The sequence below is a fragment of the Motacilla alba genome, chromosome 3 (assembly GCF_015832195.1).
Source record: "Motacilla alba alba isolate MOTALB_02 chromosome 3, Motacilla_alba_V1.0_pri, whole genome shotgun sequence".
Taxonomy (NCBI): Eukaryota; Metazoa; Chordata; class Aves; order Passeriformes; family Motacillidae; genus Motacilla; species Motacilla alba.
Genome location: NC_052018.1, coordinates 42,185,575 through 42,210,818, shown reverse-complemented (window position 1 = coordinate 42,210,818; position 25,244 = coordinate 42,185,575). Strand labels below are relative to the sequence as shown.

Below are 25,244 nucleotides of genomic sequence, written 5' to 3'. Positions count from 1 at the left end.
AATATTTGGTACACATTAAAAAGCAACCACTCATGCCCACTTATATGTCAGGATACTCCATATACTCAGCAGCTGAAGTTATCTGATTCATTTTGTTTCCTTGGCTCTTAATATGACCTTTGATCTTCCCTCTTTCTAAACACTGACAAACACTATGCCAGAATGATACTCTGATTCCTAAGGGACGAAACCACAAATGTTATCAAACTGTTACAGGTGCCTCCTCTATCCCCACAGGATATCCAAAGTTGCACTATTTGTGATGTTTACTCATTTCAGCAAGGACTTGTAGAGACTGAGGAGAAATGACAGGTCTTCTTATCTCGCCCTAGGCTGCTGTTGCTCCCTCTCCTAGGCAAAGGAGATCTGCTATACCTGGAGAGGTTGAAAGATGTTTTCTGAAAGCCTTTAGGTCCTGCAAGAAGAGTGGGTGAGGGGATGCTGGGGCAGGCCATGTGTAGGGATGCAAACATCATCTACCTCTTAAGTTCATTCCACAAATAAAACTGCAGTGAAATTTCAGTGGTCTGCTGATATCAGGGTATCTGGGAGCAGCAGGGAGGAGATGGAAGGTAAGGATTGGAGGCAAGGAGGAGAGAAAGGAGAGAAGCCTGACTCAACTCAGCTGCTTCAGATTTATTCCTAACTTTTAAAAGTCTCTAAATACTTGATTACTTAAACATTTGATTACTTGATTGCTACTTAAACATTTCTAGTACAACTGCTTTTGAAAGATCACATTCCTCCACTCATTGCTATCTCTATTCAACACTAATGAGCAAACAAGTGAAAAAAAAAAACCACAAAAGAAAAATTTAAAAAAAATTAAAACCCAAACCAAACAAACATAAACAAACTCTTTCCCCTCCCTCCCCACCAAAACTACAGAACTTAAAGGAAATAAATTTTTAATTAGAAAGTTTCCATTTTCTTCCCCTCACAACTTCCAACATGCTGCTATTGTCACATATGTATTTACACCCTGTAAAATATTGAACTCATGTAACAAAATTATTATCAAAGCAGTCCTATTTTTCTAATTGGGTGTGTGCTAAAAGTCCAGAAAAACTAAACCAAATTTTACTGATGTTCATATGAGATCCATATCCATTCTAGGAATGGATAAAAATTATTAATATTTACATGGATTTCTTAAGTAACCAGTATTATTTTTCCTTAGAAATTCATTTCAGAAACACAACATTCCAATAGTATGTTAACAGAAGGAATTAGCCTGCAGTATTGTAAAGAAGAGGACCTAAAGGGTCCTTCAACAATTAAATGAATGTACCCATGTTCAAACAGTGTTTAGGACCTTGAAACCTCACACTGTCTAAGTGTGTGTTAGAAAAAAAATTTTAACAATATATTTATAACAGGAAACTTGAGTACCAAAAAGTTGCCTCAAAAGAAGTGAGGACAAATACTAAATTTACTGAGTAATGACTCAAGTTACAAAAGCTCACTAGCATCATCTGGAAAAATACCAATATAAATATATCTTTTGGATTTACTACTGATTATATTAAATTACATTTCTAAACATAAATTTAAAAATTGTCATAGGTCACAATCTCCTCAAAAGTAAAAATCAAAAAGGCCTAGCAAAATCCAACAGTTTCTCTCAAGGTTTAAAATTCATATTTTGCAATAACAATAGAATAAACTATTTTATTTTAGGTTTAGACATGGGCACATACATATAGAAAGATTTATTTAATTATTACGCAAAAAATTATAATTTCAGCTACAAATTTTTCAATATATTATTAGTCTTAGCACAGTTACAGTATTCTGGTTGTATAAATTGCAAGTACATTACAAGTTAACAATAGGATTTTCAATATTGGGTCAGTTTGAAATTACAGGACATCATATCAGTAGTAAACCCACCAAAAAAATAATCATGTTGATGTAATCTTTTCCAGATGTTACCAGGACAACTTTGCAAGTATGAACTCCTATAAAGAACATTTCTATAGAGACATTTTTAGACTTTGACTTTGAACTACAGAGAGTTTGTCTTTTGAAAATCAGAATTATCTGTAGGAGATTAATTTGTTTCCCATTACAGTTTCAGATTTCTTCTTCATCCATAAAATTAACTGCAGTGAACTTCCAGGAGTAAAAAGCTGTCTTTTTTCAGGCTTGAATAAGAGGAGAAATAGTCACTTGTCCTGAAATCTGGCTACAATTAAACACATTGAAAAAAAATTAAAAGCTGTAAATGTAAAACTTTGGATATTTTGCTGTCATCCTTTGTTATACAGATATTTTACTATAAGAATAAACAATAAGTGTGCATCACCTACATTTCACTAAACATCACAAAATGTTTAAAATATTATTTAAATAGACTATAAATATAAAATAAACAGATAATGACAATACTTACCTTTTCCAACTGGGCATTTTTTTTTGATTTATACAAAAACTCCCCAACTGCCACAAAGACAGAAAGCACCAATCCTGCTGCCAGCACGATGAAGATTCCTCCAATATTTTGAACTCCCAAAGCACTGGCCTCTTTACTTTCCTCTTCTGGGCAACCATTGCCTCTCCACCATTTCTCTTTCATCATGTGGAGCTTGCCTTCTTCCTGCAGCTGAAGAATTGCTATAGTGATCTTGTCTCTATATGGAGAGCCTGAAGAAAACAGAGGGAAGAAATATCGCATGGAATATATTACATGAAATGTTAGTAATTCCAAATAAGAATAAATAATAACTCATGAAAAACTGTATCTTTAACAGCCATAATATTAGTCAAAAAGCCATTTGCTTCTCAACACAATCCCATTGGTCACATAAATACAAATGTGCTTGTTCTTACAAATGTATATCCAGAAAACTTGGTCCAGCTGGTGTTGCCAGTAAGCCAGGCCACTTAATGCAACAATTGCGATCACATTTAGTCCCATGGTCTCAAACTTTTTCATGCCCAAATATTATACTCAGTCAAAGAGTATTCTTCTTTCAATTTTTTCAATTTTTTCCCAAAAAGTTTCTAAACGGGCTTCATTAGATTTAGTCTAATATACGTAAATCTCCAGGCTGTTTCTTCATAGTTTGCTACCATAAAGCTAATAAAAGTTCTAATATTTAATGAACACTTCATCCTGTCATTTTATTAAATGAGGGAGAAGCAATTTATGCTTCAGGACCAACCCACAAAAGTCTTTATTTTGATAGATTTTCAGGCACTTAAAACACCTTTCAGCATGCAGTTACTTATTAACAGTACCAGGTAGCAAGAAATTCAGAAGGATAAGGTGCAGTGTGTTTGGATATCAGGGATGAATATTCTCATATTTTGATGTAGTTTTTTCTCATAATTCATTATTTAAAATGACATGATAATTTTGTTGCTTTTGAACATTTTGATATTTCAAAGGCTGGTGTCATATCTTTGCATGTAATCTGTTCTCTTTTTCTTTATGTTGTGCATAAGGGCTTCTCAATGGGTATTTTAAAATGTACATTGTTAATTGAATAATGGCAACGAAGAAAGCTTTTATTTTCTGAATGTAAGAGCGTAAATCATGTCAGTTAGAAGTGCTTTCTCTGTTAAGACTTGTGCAATGTTTAAGTAGAGAACAAAGCCACCATTTTTCTTGTCCTTTGAAAACAGGAACAAAAGACTCTTCATTAAAGTGGTTAAGAAACCTCAGGAAAGGAAGAAAAAGAGTAGATGAAAAGGCATGGCTTCCTCTCTTTCGGTTGATATGAATGCAATTCTATAAGGTATCCCTCCTCTTTTTCTCTCTATCGTAATAATGCTACTTACTGGCTATAGATTTTAGGGTTTCTTTCAGCTGAGTAATAAAATACATTTTCATTAACTTTTACTTTTGAAAAAAATCCTCTATCTGCTCAAGAGATGCTGCCTGTTTAACTATTTCGTACACTGTGATCAGCTGTGAGGAGCTGAAGGAATGCATGGATAAGATGCTTTATGGCCTTAAAACTGTTGGAAAATATGTATACTTTTTAAAAATTTCTTTTAACTTATTCTATATTTCTTCAAATTCTTTTTACATATCTAAAACTTATCCTGGGAAGAAAGCTTATAACAAAGAGCTGCTGTGCCAGTATACAACACAGAAAGAACTGCTAATTACAAAATGGAAAAGCACCTTTTGCTTTATTCAAGAATAAATGGTGTGAAGAGCCATCCTCAAAGTATTTAAATTGCAAGAACTTGTGCATTTATCATCTATGCTTAGAAAAGGATGATGTTTTGTGCTAGGAGGTAAACTCTGTTTGCACTGGACTATACAGGAAGCATAAAGAAAGGAAATCAAACCCTTTTCTAGTCTCTTGTGCATTCAGGGGCCTAAATCACATCATTTCAGACCATCCCGATTATGCTGGAATTCTGAAAAACCCTATACTTGACATGTTGCTTCAGTCAGATGGAAGAAAGAAGTGATTAGTCCACAAGAGCCTGGGGAAGTGTAAGTGCATTCTGTAATCTTTTGGGGATATTTTCAACATTACACTGCATATAAATATTTAACAACAACAACTTAAATAACATTAGATTCAGAGAAATAGTCTTGGACTCAGTTTAAGCTGTCTTCTGATCTGACAGGCTGCTTTCTAATTAAACTGATTTGCATTTTGTTTCTACACTCACTGTTGGTCTAAATATAGTGAGTAGCATCTATTCTTCATGTATTATTTATATTTTCTGGGGATCAGATTTGTACACTTACAATTCTAGTCTATTTGAAGCAGTTAAAAAATTAATTAACTGAGGAATTCATAGACAGAAACAATAAAGCATGGCCTAATACAGGCTACAATTACTTAAGTTTATGAAGGTTGCATTAGAAGCACACAGCTAAGAGTGTTTCAGTTCAATAGTATTTGTGTTACTGCTGGTGGTTTGCAAAATTTTGCACAAATAATTCTAGAATGGATTACAGAGCCTTTCTACTGTAATGTTTATATTTGTTATACCTTATTTTTCTGTCTAAGAAGTGATCCTGTCACAAGTAGGGATCGATGTGGGATGATAAGCATTATATATTGCGGCTGTTAAATCAAGCATTTGAAAATTTATATCCATGAAAAAACTAGCATTGAATGTTGTAATTCTATTCTAATTCTGAAGGACTTAGAATGTTCTAAATTCATAGGTTTTCATTTTGTAGCAAATATTGAGTACACCTAATAATCTGATATTTTAAGAAAAGGAATTTTTAATTCTGTTTATACTGACTCAAGTAGCTCTTAAGAGAAGACAGGAAGCATATGAACAATATTATTTCCTTGTACAAGATTTTCTCCTAGCTTGTTTTTTCTCACAAACAGGACTGAAAGTCCCAGCTATGGAAAATCCACCCAGAAGCACCTGAAGTGTCTAAAAGTATTACAGATCTATGGATAACAAAGGTAGCATAAAATAGTAAGAAGCAATAAATAGAGAATGTGGTCAAGGCACCCAGATTACACTCTGGATGTAACAGCTGCTTTTCCTGCAGAACTGAAAAATGTTAGCAAGTAAATGCAAAAGATTTCTGACATTTTCAGGTAATTTTCCCTATTACTCTCACCACATGACAGAAAGATGACTTGAGCCCTACAATGAGGTGTTGCAAGAGGCCTATGTCCTGCTTTTTACATTTTTAAATGTAAAATGTTTAATGTAATTTTATTTAAATCCTTAGGAAAGAGAATTTAGTGTTCAAAACAAAAGCAGAAAAGCCATAAAAGCAAAATAGAGACTCTATTACTCACAGACAATATATATGAATGAATTTGCAAAATGCCTGCAGTATGAATAAGAGTGAAGTAATAAGGCATAAGGAAAAAAAAAAGAAAAAAATAAAAGAAAGAGAGAATAAAATTCTGAAACATGAGGAAATAGAAACTTCACATCTCAACTTTCAATACAAAGAAAAAAGCAGTTAAAAAAAATATTCTTACAAGTCGGTGCATGGAGGGAAGACAGGGAGGGAACAGACAGTGATTTTTAAAATGCTCTTCCAAAATCAGGGAAAAAATTGAGTGCATAATCTTCCACTGAGTGAAGAGAAAGGCAAAAGACCAGTACGGAAATATCTGACTTTTTCTCCCCTCTCTTTTGCTGATTTCTACCTCTTTTATTTCCCTATCAACTGCTTATTTATTACCATGACAAACTGGGACTGGAGGATCTACAGAATATAATCTATAAATTATCTGTTGATCATTCTCTAGCTTCTGTTTGCAGGAATGAGAATTTCTGCCTGAATAATTTTAAGCCCTTCTGGTATAGATGATAGAGGTGTTTCTTCGTTCCTGCACAAGTTCAACAACCTCAAGAGGGGAAGCAATAAATTCTAATTGCAGTTACCTGCTTACAAAAGTTTAAAATAAAAATTAAAATTTGCATAAAACACCTTTTTCTAAAACATCTCTACAAAACTAATAGTCTCCCAGAGTTACTGCAGAAGCTATACATAGACATGTTTTCTGCCCTGAAGTCTCAATATGTAAAGATTTATGCACATAATGATATCTTTAAACATAAATTATGAACACATAAGCTTTTTATATTGAGGCTTCACTGCATACAGATTAGTATTTTGAAATTCTGCTGATCTAACTGGTCTTGAAAGTGCTTCCTACTAGATTTTAACTTAGTAAAATCTCCTGCCTGGTTACTTTTAGTCTGTTTTACTCATTCCATCATATGAAAGCAGTTGGAGTATATTGGGACCTGTTGAACTGATTTTGACTTTAAGTAAATCAAAAAGAAGAGCAGCATTCTGCTAACTCCTTCTATAAGAAAATTTTGAGCCAAGAAATTTTTTATTCCATCATGCCAGGGGCATTTTACCAAAAGAAATGACTATGAATTGCCTAGTGCTTTTAAATATGCCCGCAGGACATACCTACATGTTACTTTTGATTTTCTGGATAGGAAAAATAGATTCTGAATACAAAGAAACCCTGGATAGCATCTCTTATTTCTGTTTTTTCTTTTGTTATTAATAATCCCAAGACAGTTCTATTTATCTTGCAACAATATTTCTATTCTGTGTACTTGGCCTAAGCAAAAGACAAAGGTTGTCAGAAATACACCATCATATTCAGAACCTAGGTACAAAATTAATACAATTCAGAACTTCTTTCAGTAGTAGAATGTTTATGGGAAGGAGAAAGCCACATATAACAGGAAAGATATCTAGGCTGGAGGCTGTTTGTGACTAGTATACGATGAACAAAACAACCAGTTCAAGTTCTGGTTTTACCAGTTGAAAGGAAAAAGCATTAAACTCAGAATGGGGGAGTTCTGTCTTACTTGTTTTGAGTTTGTTTTTCAGCATGAACCCATTCCTGTTGTGATTATGCCAGCTTGATCTATCTATTCTAAAGATAGTTTGTGTGTAAATACAATATACTGTAGTCACGATCTCACTCCAGTGTAAGCATGCCTGAAATTTCCATAAGAATGCTGATTAACACCATTTATACTACTGGGAATAGGTGAATCATCTAAATTTTAACTTAACAACATATCTCTTATCCAATCACTCAGCCCTATCAAGAACTACAGTCTAAATGTGGTGCCACCAAACCGCTTGCATGCTTAGTCATATCATACTGGAAAGTTTTGGGGTTTGTATTGTTCTGTTATCCCCACTCATCTGTTACTATGACAAAATTTTCTTTTTACTTTTACAAGACAAAATTCAGCCCAGTCCTTTGGAACAGACGTTCCTTCCTCGGAGATAGCTGGTCACACACCATGTGGAGTTCAGTTTCTCACTGAAGTGTCATGCATACTGCAGCCATAGGCATGACAGAAACAACATGAAAGGTTTACACCTAACTGTGGAGTAGATGTTCAGATTATGAAGAACCATAGAAAACTATTTCCTACAGCCTCATACATCATAGGGACAGAAAAACCTCCCAGGAACCTAGAGTATAGTCAGCATTCAGTAATAAAGACTGACAGTCACAGTTATTACATGCTGTAGAAAAGTATTTGGTGCTGGCTAGAGGAGAAGCCCTTATTTTATCACCACAGAAATGTTTCTGTTTTAAGAGTTACAGCCACCTCAGCTCCCTAACCCTCTTTACCTTCTCTAAGCAGGATGGGGAGGAAGCAACAGAAATGGGGGTCAATATAGGTTCATACTTCTTATCTGTGGGTTCTAAAAATTCCAAGAAATATATGAAGAAAGAAAAGGAATTCTATCAGTTCCCAGTCCCTGGCTCCATTTTCAAATTCGACTTTTTGATGAAAAAACTCAGTGTTTGTAGATTCTTATTTTCAACACAGACACTATCTGTTACATTATGATCATACTATTTTAATACTAGACATGGAGTAAACAGAAAATATTCATAAAGTTGCAGTTACTATAATGGAAAATCATCAGTGGATGTTTACTGTCTAACCAGATTTTAGCAGTCTACACTACCCTATATCTAAATTAAAACTGCAAACACTGAAAACAAAATCCAAACCAAACTTGCTCACTATTCATTTTTGAGCTACATGTATGGCTTAGAAAAGACAAGTTTCTGGCGAATCAGGGAACACTTAAAATCAGTATTTTATGCTAAATGTAATCAAAACACTTTTTCAGGTGGAGTGCTCGCTAATTGTTTTCACTTCTTCCCACTCATATCCATTCCCAGCTGAGGCTAGTTTCTGGTCATTTCCTTATGGAACCATTGTTTTAAGGTTCATGTAGATATACAAAGCTGAAATGTAATCAAGATGGATGATATAGTTGAGATTTATTGCATATTAATTTCCCAGAGATAAATATGCAAAATAATTGATATCAAAGTTAGATGAATATTTGAGAGTTGGAACTACAGTAGCCATTGATTAATTTTCATGTTCATAAGTGCTTATTATTTTAGGACAGGGAAAAGAACATACTTAAAAATATTAATTTGCAACTAGATTAAAACATATCTATCCTCCACAGTGAGTATAGTATAAAACAAAACAAAACAGGATAATGGTTGCCTATAATGAATAATTCAAATAAGACATGACAATAACAGGTTTAATACTGAATACACAGTTTCTTCTTTTAGCATCAAGATAACCTGAGCAAAATGAAGATGTTTATGGATGTTTTTACGGTTTTAAATGCTCAGATCATTATTAAATTATTTTATTAGCCTTCCAGCTGTATCTTTTTTGGTTTTTTTGACACAGGCTGAGCTTTTTTCAGCCACTCCTCAAACTATCATTATAAACTGCTCTAAACCACATTCTCTTAGATGAAACAAATGAGTGATAGTAACATTTTTCATAGACTCTTCATGCATTTTAACATCACAGAAAATTTGAAAAGATCATTATCATAATACACTATTATCTCTCTACCCCTGTTGAATTGCACAGCTGCAGAATGGGAAGATATCTTTGTTGAAACCTCTAGTAAGAAAATCAATTATATTATTTTTTGCCACAGATAATAGTATTTGATATTTGTACAATGCTTTCTTTTTTCAATTCACCTTGCAAATCTGTGACACTCACATATGAACGGTTTGCAAATATAACCTCCTTTGAAAGAAATATTTGTCTAACACTATCCAACAATAAGCAGACAAATTAACAAAGCCTAATTAAATTCTACAAGTGTTTCTGGTGTATGTGAAGATTTTGGTCAGGCAGATAAGATTATGTTGAAAGACAAGTGTAAGGTCATAACAAAACTGTCCCACCTGAAAACTCATTTCACACTTTTGAAGAATACCCCAATCCTTTGATGAGCTATAAGGGAAATTCTCTAAACAATTAATATCTTGCTATAAACTGTTTCATCACGGGTATGAACTGAGGTGTGAAGCAGCCTTGGGTGCATCTAACTGCAAACCATGGAAACACCATGTGCTGGGATGTTGTACATGATTTTTTCTAACTAAGGGCAATATATCAGGCCAGAGAAATTTTAAACTTGTAGATGAGTCTTTGTCAATCCAATCTGTAGACTCATGGAATCATAGAATCATTAATTTTGGAAAAGATCTCCAAGATCCTCAAGTCCAGTGTTTGACCAAACACCACCTTGTCAACTAAACCATGGCATAAAATGCAACATCCTCTTGTTCCGTAAACAATTTTCAGAGATGGTGATTCCACAACTTCCCTGGAGACCCCATTCTAGTACTTGCCACCACTTCAAGCAAAGAAATTCTTCCCCATGTCCAACCTGAACCTCTCTTGGAGCAGCTTGAGGCCATTTCCCCTTGTCCTGTTGTTAGTTGGCTGGGAGAAAAGGCCAACCTTCCCCTAAGCCTCATTTTCTCCAGGCTAAACAACCCCAGCTCCTTCAGTTGCTTCTCATATGGCTTACTCCTAGACCATTTACACAACATATGGGAATAGCATACATTATGGTCCTAGGCACAATAACATCAACATGAAGTTTTAATAATGTCTTTGCTTTGGTTATATCTGTTTGGTAAGTTCCTACTAGAAGCCCCTTCTCTAAGACAGAATTGGCTCACAAACACTACAGGATGTTAAGTGTTTTGGCAATTCCTTGTTGATATGAAGCTCAGTCTCAGCATGTCTCCCAGACAGTGCTTCAATATGCTCATAATCCTGAGGCAACTATAAAAAACAGTTCCTTCATCAAATATGTTAGTTACACATTCTTACATTTCAGAAATAATAAATTAACTGCTCAGGCAGTTGAAATTCTCAAATTAGTTTCAATACATGGCTTGACCTCCATAAAAATAAATAATTTGCGCCTTTTTTTTTCATTATGTTCAACTAATGAAGACAAATGTATTAATTTGTTTTAGTTATAGGAGAACTGAAGCTCAGCACTTTTATGCATGTATAAGTGATGAATATTACAGTTCATATTGTATGAAGGATTACAGACTAAGTGCAGGCAAGCATAAGAAAAAGGCATTCTGTCTTGGTACATGGTTTCCTACTTATTTCTACAGAGACAAATTTGTTTATATATCTCATCTCCAAGGACCAGTAAAAATTCTCATATTATGAAATATATATATGGTCTGATGGTAACAAGTAACTTCAAAAGATCTAGGGTGTCTTAACCATAAAACAAATTATTGCCTAGAGTTATTATTATTATTATTATTATTATTATTATTATTATTATTATTATTATTATTACTACTACTACTACTACTGCTACTACAACTATCACCACTCCAACTACTACTACTTTAAATCTTGAAAACTATAGGCAGTATGAAGATGCTTGCATGTTGTGAATTTATTTTTTTTTATTAACTAAGTGTATATATATATAACTAAGGGTATATATATATATATATATATATATATATATATATATATACACATAAGAAAACATGCACAGTTTTTAAGTAGACATCTGGACTGTGAGACAGAAACTTTTCTCCAGGAGCAGTACTTTACAACATCTAACAAAGGTGGCTCAAATCTCCTGTGTCCCGCACAGCATCAGCAGGAAATAGCGACAGATTCTGAAATCACAACAATTATTAAATCGACGACCAATGTTGATGTGGTTTCGTACTTTACGGAGGAAATCTGGGAATACATTTGCAAAACTGAAACTTTTAAACTTCCAAACTGTTTACTATTTTCAGATATGTAGAATTTTGTTTCAGTAACATCAACCAAGTGTACTGTTAACAATTTCGGGGATGAAATTGATATGTAATTTACCTGTTATTCCTTTCAGTTTTGAAATTGCTTTTTGAAAGGTTTCTCTATCATTCATATCTGTGGCTATGCTGGTTTTACATAAATATATTTAATCATAGATGTGTAAAAAGAATCGACCTTCTGTTTAGCCACCAGAGTCAGACACAACAGAGTTACTGGAAGAGTAGAAGCAAATCTCACTAACTGTCTCTCTGTGGAGCCTAGGGTGTTCTTTTTTTTTTATTTCTTCAAACAAGGCAACATAGAATTCTGATTTTAGAAAATTGTTTAATGTTTAAGAGAAGTAACAAAAAATATTTAAGAAAAAAAAAAATCCTGCCTGTGTCTCCTGGAAAAAAAAAATCTAAAATTAAGTTCTGCATTGATCATTGACTGCCAAATGTATGCATTAGTTGAAATAAATGTGCCAGTAATGCTCAGTGCCAGTCATCATGCTCACTAGCATTGTTTTCTAATCTTGCCTGAGATTTAAGGAAAGATTTCAAAATGACTCTTCAAAATATGTCACCTTTTAAGTTTGGAAGAGGTGTGAAAACAGAATTATGTCAGGATACAGAAAGCAGCCTCAGCTACAGTAAGAACTTAACTTCAAAGAGTAAGGAATATTTATAAACTCCAAACAGTTACTTTTGAAAGGATCCATGAGATCCTTTTTTTTTTTTCTTTTAATATTTTTAATATTAGTCAGTGTTATAATTTCTTGTGGCCGTCTTGCTACCATAATGTTCTTTGATTCTTAGCCTAGAGCTCCAGGAGAAAAAATAATAAGATAAAAAAGAAGCACAAGTGTGAAGGGGATGATGCTCAAATTCTGCAAACTTTGAGACAGAATGAATGGAAGGTATTGGCAAAAAAACCAATTTTAAACGTATGGAAAAGTCACTTAGACACGTCTCCTCTGCACTGCATCCACTCACATCTGTTAAATTACAACTGTTTTGTTTCTCCTACTGAGAGATACATTAGACCTTTTTGAAACTACCAGAAAGCAGGGAAGTCTCTCAGGATTGTCTTCAGACTTGGCCTAACAGCTGCCTGTGCAGAAATCCCATTTTCTCTTCCACATCCCTGTTTGCCTACTATCACTGCTTTCTTCATACTTTGAATACTTCCAGCCTCATTCACAGCTATGTAGACAAATATGAAGCAAAATAATTTCATGAAAAAAAAATAATGAAAATTATTCTGCTGGTTTAGTTCATTAAAGCAGCTCAAATAGCTGTCAGTTTTTGCAAAGTGCAGCAGCCCTATGGCAGTTTGACATGACAGTGAAACTTCAGCCTTAGTTTTGTATTCACATATGTTAGAGATAGAACTGTTATGCCTGGGGAGCTTTGTTTTTTTTGGTTGGTTGGGTTCCAGTTTTCTTTTTAGTTTACTTTTTTTAAATTTAATAAATGATCTGCTTCACAAAATCAACCTTTAAATCCTTGCTATCCCTGTTGTTTCTAATAGAAGTATATTAAAATTAGAGGAACAGGCTGAAAGTGTGCAAGAATGTTTGTGCAACTGTGCTGGAACAAAGCGCCATAGAATGGAAGCAGTAGGCATGTAAAAGTCTCTTGTCAAACACTTCTCTAGGTAAAAAAGTCTTTCCTTCAAATCTGTCCTCAAAAAGCAGTTGGAAAAGCAACAAAGAACTTCATCTTCTTACCAAGAAGAAAGCACTTTCTCAGAACTGAACATTGTAAAAATTGAAGTAATATAATTGGTCTGATTACGTACATTAAAACATACTGGGAATACTGAAGTAAGTTGAAAGCACTTAGTGATTAAAATCTAACACTCCAACCCAATCCTTTTGTTGTATCTAGTAACCTCCTCTAAGTGTAAAAGCAAACAGAAAGAAAATGAGAAAGAAAAAAGGACAAAGGAAAAAAGGAAAAGTGAAAGGGAAAGAAAAAATAAGAAAAAGTAATGAACTGTATTAAAAATGGCACCAAAGGAATAGAACAGAACAGAACAGAATATTTCAGTTTAAAGGGACTTACAGCAATGTTTTTGTCCAACTGACTGGCCAATCCAGGGCTGGCCAAGTAAAAGCACATAGGGGACAACATCTATATGCTGACGAAGTGCTAGTAATACATTTACAGGGCATTTACTCTTATTTTACCCACATTTTATTTTGCAGGCAAGCCCCAATAGTAAACTAGCTTTTAGACATTTACAAAAAACCCCAACAAACAACCCCCCCCCCCCCCCCCCCCCAAAAAAAAACCCACCAAAAAAAAACCAGGCTGAAAAATCCTTCAGGAATTTAAAATGCAGCAGGGAAGCAGGCTGGCTAAACTGCTAAACTCTAAGGGGAGAGTTAAGACTATTCTTTCCACTTGCTGTTGCATATTTGAGAAATAAATAATTCATTTGTTTGTATTTTTAATATATTAAGCTATAATATTTGAAATTACAAGCATCTATTAAAAGATCTGTCTTGAGTAATTTATATGCCCCATTGTGCCTGATTTGAAATTTTCTACATTTGGAAACATGCCCTTAAAGAAAAGCAGATAGTGAAACATTTTGTAAAATACCTGCATTAAGAACATGGTCAGGTCAGCTAAAAAATTCTGTATCATAATATAAAAACTTTTGCTGTAAATACTTCTTGTAGGTCACTCCCTAGAGACAGAGCAGGTAATATAAATCAGCTGAATCTACTCATAGTTACAGGATACAACATGAGAATTAACTGCTATACATTCACTGATTAAACAATTTATTTGTTTAATTTATCTTTGAATCCAGCAGCCTACCACTGAGGTAGGAAGAATGCTATTTTATTTAATTTATTAACGGCTTAGATAATTATAAATAGTTAATGAAGCCATATTCCTAGAGAACATGTCAAGTAACAGGTCATAAATTATTGTCTGAAATTCTTTTTTTCCGTAGTGGAATCTTTAAGTGAATGGAGTGTGAAATACTGCTTCTAGATTCTGCGACTGATAAAATTAAATTAATTTTACTGCCTTCAAAATGCATAAACTCCAAAGAGCATTTTAATTACATGCTACATAGCTGACTGAAATTCAAAAAAATTACAAAAGAAAGGAAGCTAACCCCACTCTTAGGTCTGATTTTACAAAAGTAAAATTTTAAAATATTAAGATTGGTTACATTATGCAAAAATATATAAAGAAATTTCTACACATAAGTGATGTGTATATTACATGAGTTGGCCAAAGAAATTTTTTGGAATTCATATGTGAGTGGGCACAATTTTAAGAATCTCTTTGAACAACGTACTATGAAAAATATGGCTTTTTTTCTGAGAGGTAAAATGTCTGTAAAAAAAGACATTTTATTTGAAATTTCATTGGAATTTACAGAAAAGAAAACTTCATTGAAAAGGCACCTGTGAATCAATAGAACATGAGAACCTTGAAGTTTTGTTTCATGCTTTGAACTTAAGTGACTGTGCTGATATGTGGGGCCTGCAGCCAATGCATTTCTGCTGGAATGCTGTTGATTTGACTTATACATTTTTATTTTTCGACATGTAAAGCATAACTTGCTTGCATCACAGTAGTTGTTAACTTTCTATTGGGAATTTATAGAATTTATCCCCTATGCATTATTTTATGCACTTATACGAATTAATTTTCATAACTGTATCTGTGTTACAAAGTTATTGTAACTTAGTATAATGGGTATTTACGAAAGACTTATCTTGGCAATGAAATGCTGGAAATGTTGACCCCAAAATACATCACTTTACATCATTCATATCCTGAGAGATGTATTTTGTGCCCATGCGCAGTGACAAGTCTATATAGCCATGGAAGTGCAGTTTTTAGGGTTTTTTAAACAAATTTTGAGTTAACAATTAGCTTTCAAAGATCTAAGTGTTACATCCTTTCCAGAGTTTCGCAGGGTATCTTGGTAGTCCATCAATATGAAAATGCCAGGGACACAAAGAGTGATTGCTCTAGAAGAGTCATAGTTTGATCCACTTGACCACAGCAAGTGAAGAGTTAGTCAGAAAACCTTGCAAAAGTGAAGAGAATCATGTAATATATTCAAATATTCTTCTCATTATATTTTGCAACTGAGGCATTATTGATATTAATAGCAGAATTTGATTGTATTAACTGCAAAGGAAAAAAGGATAAAGAAATGGGTATTTCGCCCCTTTCTAATTTTTTTTTTGCCTCACCATTATCAGGTGTTTTAGGAACATCCCTGCTACACCACTAAAGCCCCCCCTTAATCTAATTCTGCAATTTTCTGCAGCTCAGCAACAGAGAAACATTTGAGAAATGACTAGCTCTAATTTCTTCCATGCACCACATCTATATACTATTTTCCATTTTGTATTTCTTAAGAGCTAGGAGAAATTTATGCAATTTTTAAGATCACTTACACACACCATTTGTCATTTTCAAAATGTCAAAGGCATTACTTTGAATATATCTCCACACACACGGGGTTCGTCTGGCATATACCGACAGGATACTCGTCATCTGCCATGTAAAGGCAGATGATCTGAAAGGTGCATGCTCTATTCATATGGAATCAGTTCCAAATATTCACTTGTCAGCCATCTATGTGCTCCAGGTGCAACACTGAAGCAAATGGCAATTCAGAAGAAAATCTGCCCAAGCCAGATGGGAAGTAGCCTGCTGTCAAACATGCTGAAGAGAAAGAGGAGTTAAGACGAAATAAGAACCTGAAACACCATCCCAGAGAGATGAAGTATGATTTTTCCAAAAGATGATTTCAACTATTTCCAATCGGAAAGTAGAAAACTGAAAAGAAAAAAAAATTTAAAAAAAGAAAGAAAAGCCCAATAAAAGGAAAAAGTAGCTTCACAGAGCATTAAGGATTTAACAGAAACTATAAAAAAAGCTCAATTTCTAACCTTCCATGTGGTTCACATTAGCAAAATGTTAATAAATATTCATTATAACATAGCATTTTTCACTTAATATTACTGTGTTTCATAGCATGTTGACCATAGGAAATTCACATTAACTGTGTTTCAGTAGGACATAAAATGTAGATTGCTGGATAGTCCAGGTTTTCTTGAAAATAATGCTATAATATGTTTGATGAGATGACCATAAGCATTTGGATGTACCATAAACATTTAGGACTTCATTGCAATTGTAAATTTAGGCCCAACTGGGCTATATTCAAGAACAACCCAAATTTTAAACAATCATGATGATGAAATGGGAAATTTAAACTACTGGAAATGATAATAAACACTTCAGATTATCCGTAATAGAAAGCATAAGTTGCCCAGCATACCCAAAGGGTTTGTTCTCCCTCCCTCCTCCTCTCCCACTACACCTTTGTTAATTGTCTTTTTGTGTCTTTTCAATCTCTTTCTTCTTCTTTCTTTCCCACCCCTCATTCCTCCCTTGAACATCAATATTGAATAATGAGGCGAATGCCCCCACAAAGACAAATTCCAAACACTAAAAGTCACTCATGTGTATTTCTAATAGATAACTGTGGGTAATATCTATACATATTATTATAATATGATAGAAATTAGAAAGCAACTATACACCATGTTGACAACAATATGCAAACAATTTTCCTTGTAGTTCACCGATGAAGAACACAGACCTGGCAAAATAGTGCCTCCTGATAAAACATGCCAGAATAAAGCAAATAAAAAAACCCTTGCATGTGGATCTTCAAACTGGAAGATTATTTAAAAAAAAACCCAAACAAATGTTCTCTAGTAGAGCAACTATTATACCCTTGGTTACAAAGCTATAAACAATGTTGCAATGATAGACAACAAAACAAACACAACCCATTACAAGGTTCTCCCTTATCTGCTCCAAATTATCAGTTGCTGTAAGACATCTCATCCAAGGTCTGTTGTTCTCTTTTCCTTATAAATCAAGGTTTTTTTAGCCCAGCATCAGAAGTGGCTGACCGAAAATTAATTCTGGTGCATACAAAACTTTTATTTAAAAACTTATACCATGACAATCAGTCATTGTATGCATAATTTACCAAATTCTCCCTAGCTCATATTTCAGTCTCCCTAGTTTATATTTCACTGCTACAAGGATACGATACAGAATTCTGCTTTGCACCTATTTCAAGTATCATGGTATCTTGTTGATTTTAAAGATGTGTGATATAATCCTATTTTGCGCCAAAAGTGCATTGTTTCAAATTTCCTTCCTCAAAGTTACATTTTAGCAATCTAAACTTTCTTTACTTCACTAATGCTTTTAGAGGAAATAAAATAATCATGTAAACTCCTAATTTGCTTCTCCAATTTTGTGGGAAGTATTTGATACCCATGTATTTCCTGATCCACTGGTTTTTGGGTTTTTTCCTCCTAATCTTGTGAAACTTTCTTTCTCTAAATTTAAAATATTAACATCATGAGCAAAGAACCTTTACTGCAGTACTCTAAACTGGTGCTATATTTTCTTGGTTGCATTTTCCAAGTGGTTATCTTGTCATTAACTGATAGAATACTTTTCTGTTAGGAAAGCTTTAGATCTTTTTCTCGCAGCTGCTTAAACTCAAGCAAATTATTTTCTCACTAATTATTATTCTATTATCTTCAAAATAATCAAGATATATTGCACCTACTTCCTTTGGTGCTGGTCTCCAAAAGTAACCGTATCCTTTCTACTGCAGTCAACAAAAGATCTGTCACAACTGCTTCCTGCAAATTTAACCTTATGTGCAAAGACTTCTGCAATTTCAAGCCACTGTTCCTGGTGATAAACTGGATTTTTTGTAAATCTTGCAGATTACATCTATATCTTCTCAACACCATGCCTGTAGCACATGAAGATTTAAAAGGACAAATGCTGGATTCTGCAACTGGGACAGGGTAACCCTGGTTGTGTATAGAGACTAGGGAAAAAGAGGCTGGAGAGCAGCATTGTGGAAAGGGACCTGGGAGCCCTGGTCATGTTCAAGTGGAACATGAGCCAGCAGTGCCCTGGCAGCCAGGAGGGCCAGTGGTGTCCTGGGGGGCATCAGGCACAGCATCACAGCTGGGCAAGGGAGGGGATTGTCCCGCTCTGCTCTGCACTGGGGGCAGCCTCACCACGAGTGCTGGGGGCAGATTTGGGCACCACCATATAAGACATTAAACCATTAGAGAGCATCAAAAGGGGGGCCACAAAGTGGTGAAAAGTCTGGAGGAGAAGCTTTATGAGGAGCAGCTAAGGTCACTTGGTCTGTTTAGCCTGGAGGAGACAAGGGGAGACCCCATTGCTGTTAAAACTTCCTCATGAAGTTGTAGAGAAGAGAGAGGAGAAGAGACAGGGCAGGTACAGTTACTGTGGTGGCCAGTGACAAGACTAGAAAAAACATTAAGCTGAATCAGGGACACTTAGGTTTGATACCAGGAAATATTTTTTTTACCCAGAAGGTGGTTGGGCACTGGAACAGGCTCCCCAAGGAAGTGGCCACAGCATCTAGCCTGTCTGAGTTCGAGTGTTTGGACAATGCTCTCAGGCACATGGTGTGATTTTTAGAGTGTCCTGTTCAGGGTGAGTTAAACTCAATGATCCTGATGGGTGCCTTCCAACACTGCATATTCTGTGATTCTATGATTCTATAAAAGCAAGTATTTCTGTATTGTTCTTGGAGACAAGTTGCGCCTCAAACAGGCAAAAGCTGTAGCATATACTTTGTACTGGAAGCCGTTACACTGCAGTTTTCCAAGCATTTGACAAGTTACTTGTAGGATTGTTAACTCTAAAAAAGGTATTACTCAGTTGCATGTCTATAAACTTCTTTCATAGTCATTAAATAATGATGTAATCTACTTCTATAGATATAACCATGTCATTAGTTCTTTTAAAGTCTCAAGAATTTTTTATCCTGTAGAAATGAGATTAGCTATAATGCATGAGAATATTTTGCATTATCCACTGCTCTGTAATACTTTTTAGCTCCAATAAAGCAAAATATTTAACAAAACTATTCTGACAGACATCATGGAAATGCTTCTTCATAAGGATTCCTTTCAAATGTATGTGCAAACTATGCATCATTCTAGCAGAGGTTGCACAATTCCTTTCCTCTGAGACTGTGCACCTAATACACAGGACTTAAACCCATTATAAATGTCAGTTCTCTCAACAGCATTTCATAGATACTGCCAAAATATTGGATTAATTTTTTATGCTTAGCTGTTCTGGGAAAGCCCCAGATGCTGTTTTGTTCTACCTTCAATTCTTTTGTGAAAAATTTTACTTTACTTCCTATTTTACATTCTTTTCTATTTCCGCTTATGAAGCAGTCATCTTTATTTCAGATCTTTCTTCAACTGCTTTTGTTAAGTTTAAAACTGTTTTTAACTCTTATTTTGCCTCCTTTGGTGACTGCTGATTCCTGCAGGTAAATCCTCTATTTGTTTCATCTTGATTCAAGACAACTGTCAGCTCACATATCCCCTTGTACAATACTATTATTTTTCTTGACACAGATAATTTGTTGTTGCAGATGAATATCTGCAGATGAATCTTGCAGATGAATAAGAGCTGAATCTTGCAGATGAATAAGAGCTGAATAATCTCTTTGATATGACTGAGTTAGTGAAGAAATAGTGCCTTCTGTCCCCAAATAAAGTGGAGAACAAAGACCAACAGAAAGTTTACTCAGTTTCCTTGGCTCTTTAAATTGAACATTTCTTCCCCTAAACTTAAACTCCAGAATTCTGTTCCTGGATTTATCATTGTTTTAAAGCTGTTTTCTCTGGTGTTTATGATGCTTCTCTGACTTACACATAAACAGAACGATTTCTAGAGTGTTTTGGTGTCTCTGATTCCTATTAGTTCCTAAGATTTGACTTTTTTCCTACTAAACCTAAATGGAAGGTGGATTTTATCCTCAAAATAACAAAAAAATTAATAAATAATAAAATACAAGATGCCAAAAAAACCAGCAGGACTGTAGTTCAGTCCATTCTGTCACTTGCACATCTATAGAATATATTCAGCAATACAAGAGCCCCAATAGAATAGGGTGGAAAAGTTGGTACGAATCAAAACTAGAATCCTAACAATGAACTGTTCAAAGACAGAGTGAACAGAATCATAATTTCTTCAGCAGGTGTCCATTACATAGAAAATTACTGAAAAAGTGACAATTTCAGAGATGTTATTGAAGTAGCAGAAAATATATCCAATATATAGGCAAATCTGTATTTAATAATACTAGGTACCTCTTTATCCAAGATATTCTAGTAAAATTTATTTTTTAAAATTCCTTTCCATGTGCTTGAATTATAGTACTGAACACAACTTACCCAGTGCAATGATTTAACATATGTTATTAACACAGTACCAAACTTAAGACTTACCTGAGAAAAAACAAAAAATATATCCACATCAATGACAAAATGATAAATTCTTGTTCAAAATGAACTTTAAATAAATATTTGCCTGAGAAATAAGTCAGTAGAACTACCTTACAATATTAAGTAGAATTATTGTGTGGTACTCACAGTCTTTGTGTGACACCATTTTCATTCCCATCTATCCTGAAATCTAATGCTGGATCTTCACCTCATGTCCTTGAAAAAATCACTGTACTCAGTGGGTATTCAGTTTGTTCTGAATCCCCTTCTGTGGATTCTAGGAGCCAAGCTACAACCAAGCTGATACTTGTAGTTGGCTTTTAATCTTGCAACTAAAGTTTTGTACTTAGTAAAAAGCAGCTGACCTGGAAAATACCTAAAGCATTGGAATTTCCAAGCCAATGTGCAAACCCATATTCCACAAGGGTAAATCAATATTTGTTTTGTCTGTGGCATGGTGTGGAATCTTTTCCCGCTCTTTTAGCAATCTCAGCGATTAGCCCTCTTTAAAAGACTCAGCCCCACTTGTTAATGCAAGCCTTCCACTACTAGAACTTCATTCTCTAAACACAGAGATCAACATATTTAAAACATTTTTTAAAATAAAATAAAGTACTGTGAACAGTACTGTTGTTGCTGTTGAACATATGGAAGACACCATGTAAAACAAATTTATCATATAAAAATATTCAACTATTTATAAAGTAGCAACTGTTTTCTTTTTGGAAAATACAATAAAATCCATGAACTTTGACAAAATATGTATTGTGCCTGATTTCGAAAAAAGAAAATAAAGGTAAATACTGGCAATGTAAAAAAAGGAACAGTGGATGCTTCATATGCTGCTGCAGCAACTAAGATTTATGAACAGAGAACAAGTGGTTGACATATCACCTACCCATGGGAGTTCCAACGCCGTAACCTTTGGAGTCTATCAGGCCTCCAATCTGTGTTAGGTTACAGTTCCTCTGTGTGACAAACTCAATGGTTGTCGACTCCATTAAAAATGCGTAATCAGAGGTAAGCACGCGTTGGATACCTTCTTCATTACTTTTGACAAGTACTGACTGCCTCCTGCTGCTCATGAAGGCCCACATCTTGTCATAAGTGGAAATTTTGGATTTCTGAAAGGCAAATATTAAATGCAATATGAGTAAGAATAATATGCTTATAAGAGTGAAAGCAAACTCTCAATTTGTACATTGCTCTCCTCTCGGATTTTACTATGTCAGGTTTTACCAAGACAATTTTCTAAGGATGTCTGTGTATTTCATCTCATCTGTACTTCCCATCTTCTCCATGTAAAAATAAAAATAACTGTTGATTGTCAAATGTGAAATAACTGTTGTTGATCTGTTTGTATTGTTTATATGTTTTTATGCAGGAGGAAGGCCTAGAAGTACTTAGGTCAGTGGAAAACTATAAAGTATTTCACTCTAGTAAAGATAATGAACTGTTGTCAAGTTTTGTAGGAGAATCTGTGGATTCTGGCACAAGTGAAATTTCGCTCTTATTTCAATCACTCAGCTGAACAGTTCTGAAAACCTAATGCATAGCGTGGCAATCTGAAGTAATCAAAGCGCTCACAGATGGCAGTGTACGGAGAAAACAGTTGTGAAGGAGAGGGCAGACAACATTTTACTTATAGCACATGACAAAAATACTTGGAGAAAGATTTTAGGTGAGAGATAATATCACTCTCCGGTCATAATAAGGCTAGCTTGCCTTACAGAAATGGACTACTGGAAGTCCTAAAAGTTAATACATGTTTTCTGATTTAATATTTTCAGGATACAAAGAACTGTTGTGGTAGGAAGAGAGTCAGTAATTTGGGACAAAGGAGTCAGTAGTTTGGAAGAAATTGATGCTGTGCAACTACAGAGGAGTTGCTTCCTTTTTTGCACCTGAGTTGGTTTAAAAAGAAAGTAATTACCTTCTCTCATTTTTGTAAAACACAGTGCTTAAGAGAGTATAATGATTGGATAAACTGAAGTTATTAGAAATACTGAACATTTTATATCACATTTGTCTCATCTGTTTAATAACACTGCAAACTCGAAATGTATCAGAAAATGTTCTGTAATGTCAAATTTTGCCTTGTAAAAAAAAGTAGAAGTACCATGTTAATACTAGTATTATCAGACTTTTTAAGGTGTTTTTCCTCTTTTGATATCACCCTTAAACATATTTCTGCCATCAGATCTGGAAGAAATACTAAACACAGATTGACACTACAAACATTTCTGAAGTTCAGATGATTGACAGACAGACATTCTGACCCAAAAGAGAATTAGAAGGGTATGTGGAATGAAAATAATATTTATTTAGAAAAAAAAGAGATCCCTTTGTACCTCTTTTGAAATAAAATCCAAGAGTTCTTTCACTATGCCGGGGGACTTAAGAAATCAAGCATTTGAACTAAGTCTAGTGTCAATGCTAACAAAACTGAAGACTTTTAGGGCTCTGAATTTTGCCCATTGTTATTGTAATGAACATAATCTGGCCTGATTGCAAAAGATTTTAGTAACAATGAAAGAGGAAAGCATTTCTCTTCAGAATATTCTGTGAACATGTACAATAGAGACAACAAAACAGATAGGGCCTCTCCTCATAGTGTTTGGGGGTTTTTTTAAATCAAATAACTCTTGCAAGCATTTAATATTGCATTGTAGCATAATGTACTTCAAGAAATGCATATCAGCTCTGTAGGAATCTAAGTTCATGTATAATGCAGACAGGGTGGAAATAAATGTTTTTCAATATTTGTAAAATTTTACCAAGAACCCTTATTTAATTCTTTTATCATACAGTCTTTACCCCAGTAATTTTTTTAGCTACTATAAGTAATCTGAGCAATATAAAACATTGGCAGAGAAAAATAATTTAATTTTAGCAAATGGTTAGATGCACATTGCTGACACATGTTGGGGGGGGTGTGGTAGGGGCAAGGAAAAGCCAAATGAGATACATCAAGAAAAAAAAAAGGAACTGTAATACATATGTATTTTTCTATTTTTGTTGAGAATAAAATAAACTCCAGGTCAAAAAAATACTAACAAGGGGAACGGTTGCTTTCTACTCAATCATTAGAACATGTGAAAAAAATACAATATCCTTTAAAGGATAGAGTTTTCATAATATGGTCCCTGATTTAATCATCTAGGATGAAGCCACTGCTACTATTGAAAAGAAAAGGAAAAAAGACATCAACAAAATCAGAGAAAGCTCCTGCACAGGACAACTCATTTACTGGAATAATTAAAATGAAATGAAAACATTAAAACAGTCTACACGTGATTAATGAAGAAGAGAACACAAAAGCTAGAATACCAGGGCACATGGCTCACCACTGTAAATTGGACAAAGATGACAGAAAGTGCACAAAAAGTGGATTCTTTTGCACTACTTTCTTCCACCTCTAAGAGCTGAAATTATGCCAGGGAATAGGGCCATTCTAATTTTGAACCCTATGTTTGCTTTTTTTTTAATGCACAACGGATTTTTTATTCCAATCTTAAATTAAAAAACCTTCTTCATTTGATTTAGGAAAATATAACCACAAATAGTTATCCCGTGTTTGCCAAAATACTCAGCAGATTCTTTGATGAAAATCAAGAAGTCAGAACAATGAAAAGCATCAGGGGCCCATTTGACATTGAATTAAAGAAAATGACACTCCAACATGCTTCCTGTGGTTATGACTGTGTCATTCATACTGTTAGAAGCAGGTGCTGCAATTTACATTATGTTTCCACCTTCTTTCACTGTGTGCAAATCAATCTGGTTAATCAACCTATATCCTCCATCAATGAAGTGTATTATTTTATCTGGGTTAGTCCACCATATTGTTTCATCTAACTGGAAATCACTGTCGGGAAATCCAACCTAACTTGAAATCAACCAGAAATGATGTTTGCATAAGATAACTTGTGGTGACATGATTTACCATGCTTGTGTTCCCTCAGGAATGCTGAAGATGTAAGAAAGCTGCCTATGCCTTGAATTTCACTGAAAGAAAAAAGAGAACTAACTAATAGGAAAGCTGGAAATGAAAAGATTAGGCAAATCTAGAAACTCATATCATCATTAAACCTGATGCATAAAATGTTAGCTCTCAGAATGACATTCAGAGGATGCTGTAAGTGTCATACTCAGCATTCATGCATTAAACATCATTGGAAGATAACTGTGCCTGTCAGGGACCACAAATGGAACCATGGCAAAGGCTCTAAGTTAGTCATAGTCTAATGCTATGTATAAATATGAGTCTGGAAACAGA

At 34.4% G+C, this 25,244-nt stretch overlaps 1 protein-coding gene across 3 annotated transcripts in view; it reads right to left on the bottom strand.

Annotated features, from left to right (window-relative positions):
- The window catches only part of GRIK2 (glutamate ionotropic receptor kainate type subunit 2), a 356,698-nt gene that overhangs the window by 14,838 nt on the left and 316,616 nt on the right, over window positions 1-25,244 (bottom strand). For all 3 annotated transcript variants that reach the window (XM_038133845.1, XM_038133846.1, XM_038133847.1), the window contains 2 exons: window positions 21,864-22,089; window positions 2,396-2,646 (listed from right to left, as the gene is read on the bottom strand). In XM_038133845.1, the coding sequence (XP_037989773.1) occupies window positions 2,396-2,646; window positions 21,864-22,089 (477 nt within the window). The remainder of the gene's footprint in view (window positions 1-2,395; window positions 2,647-21,863; window positions 22,090-25,244) is intronic.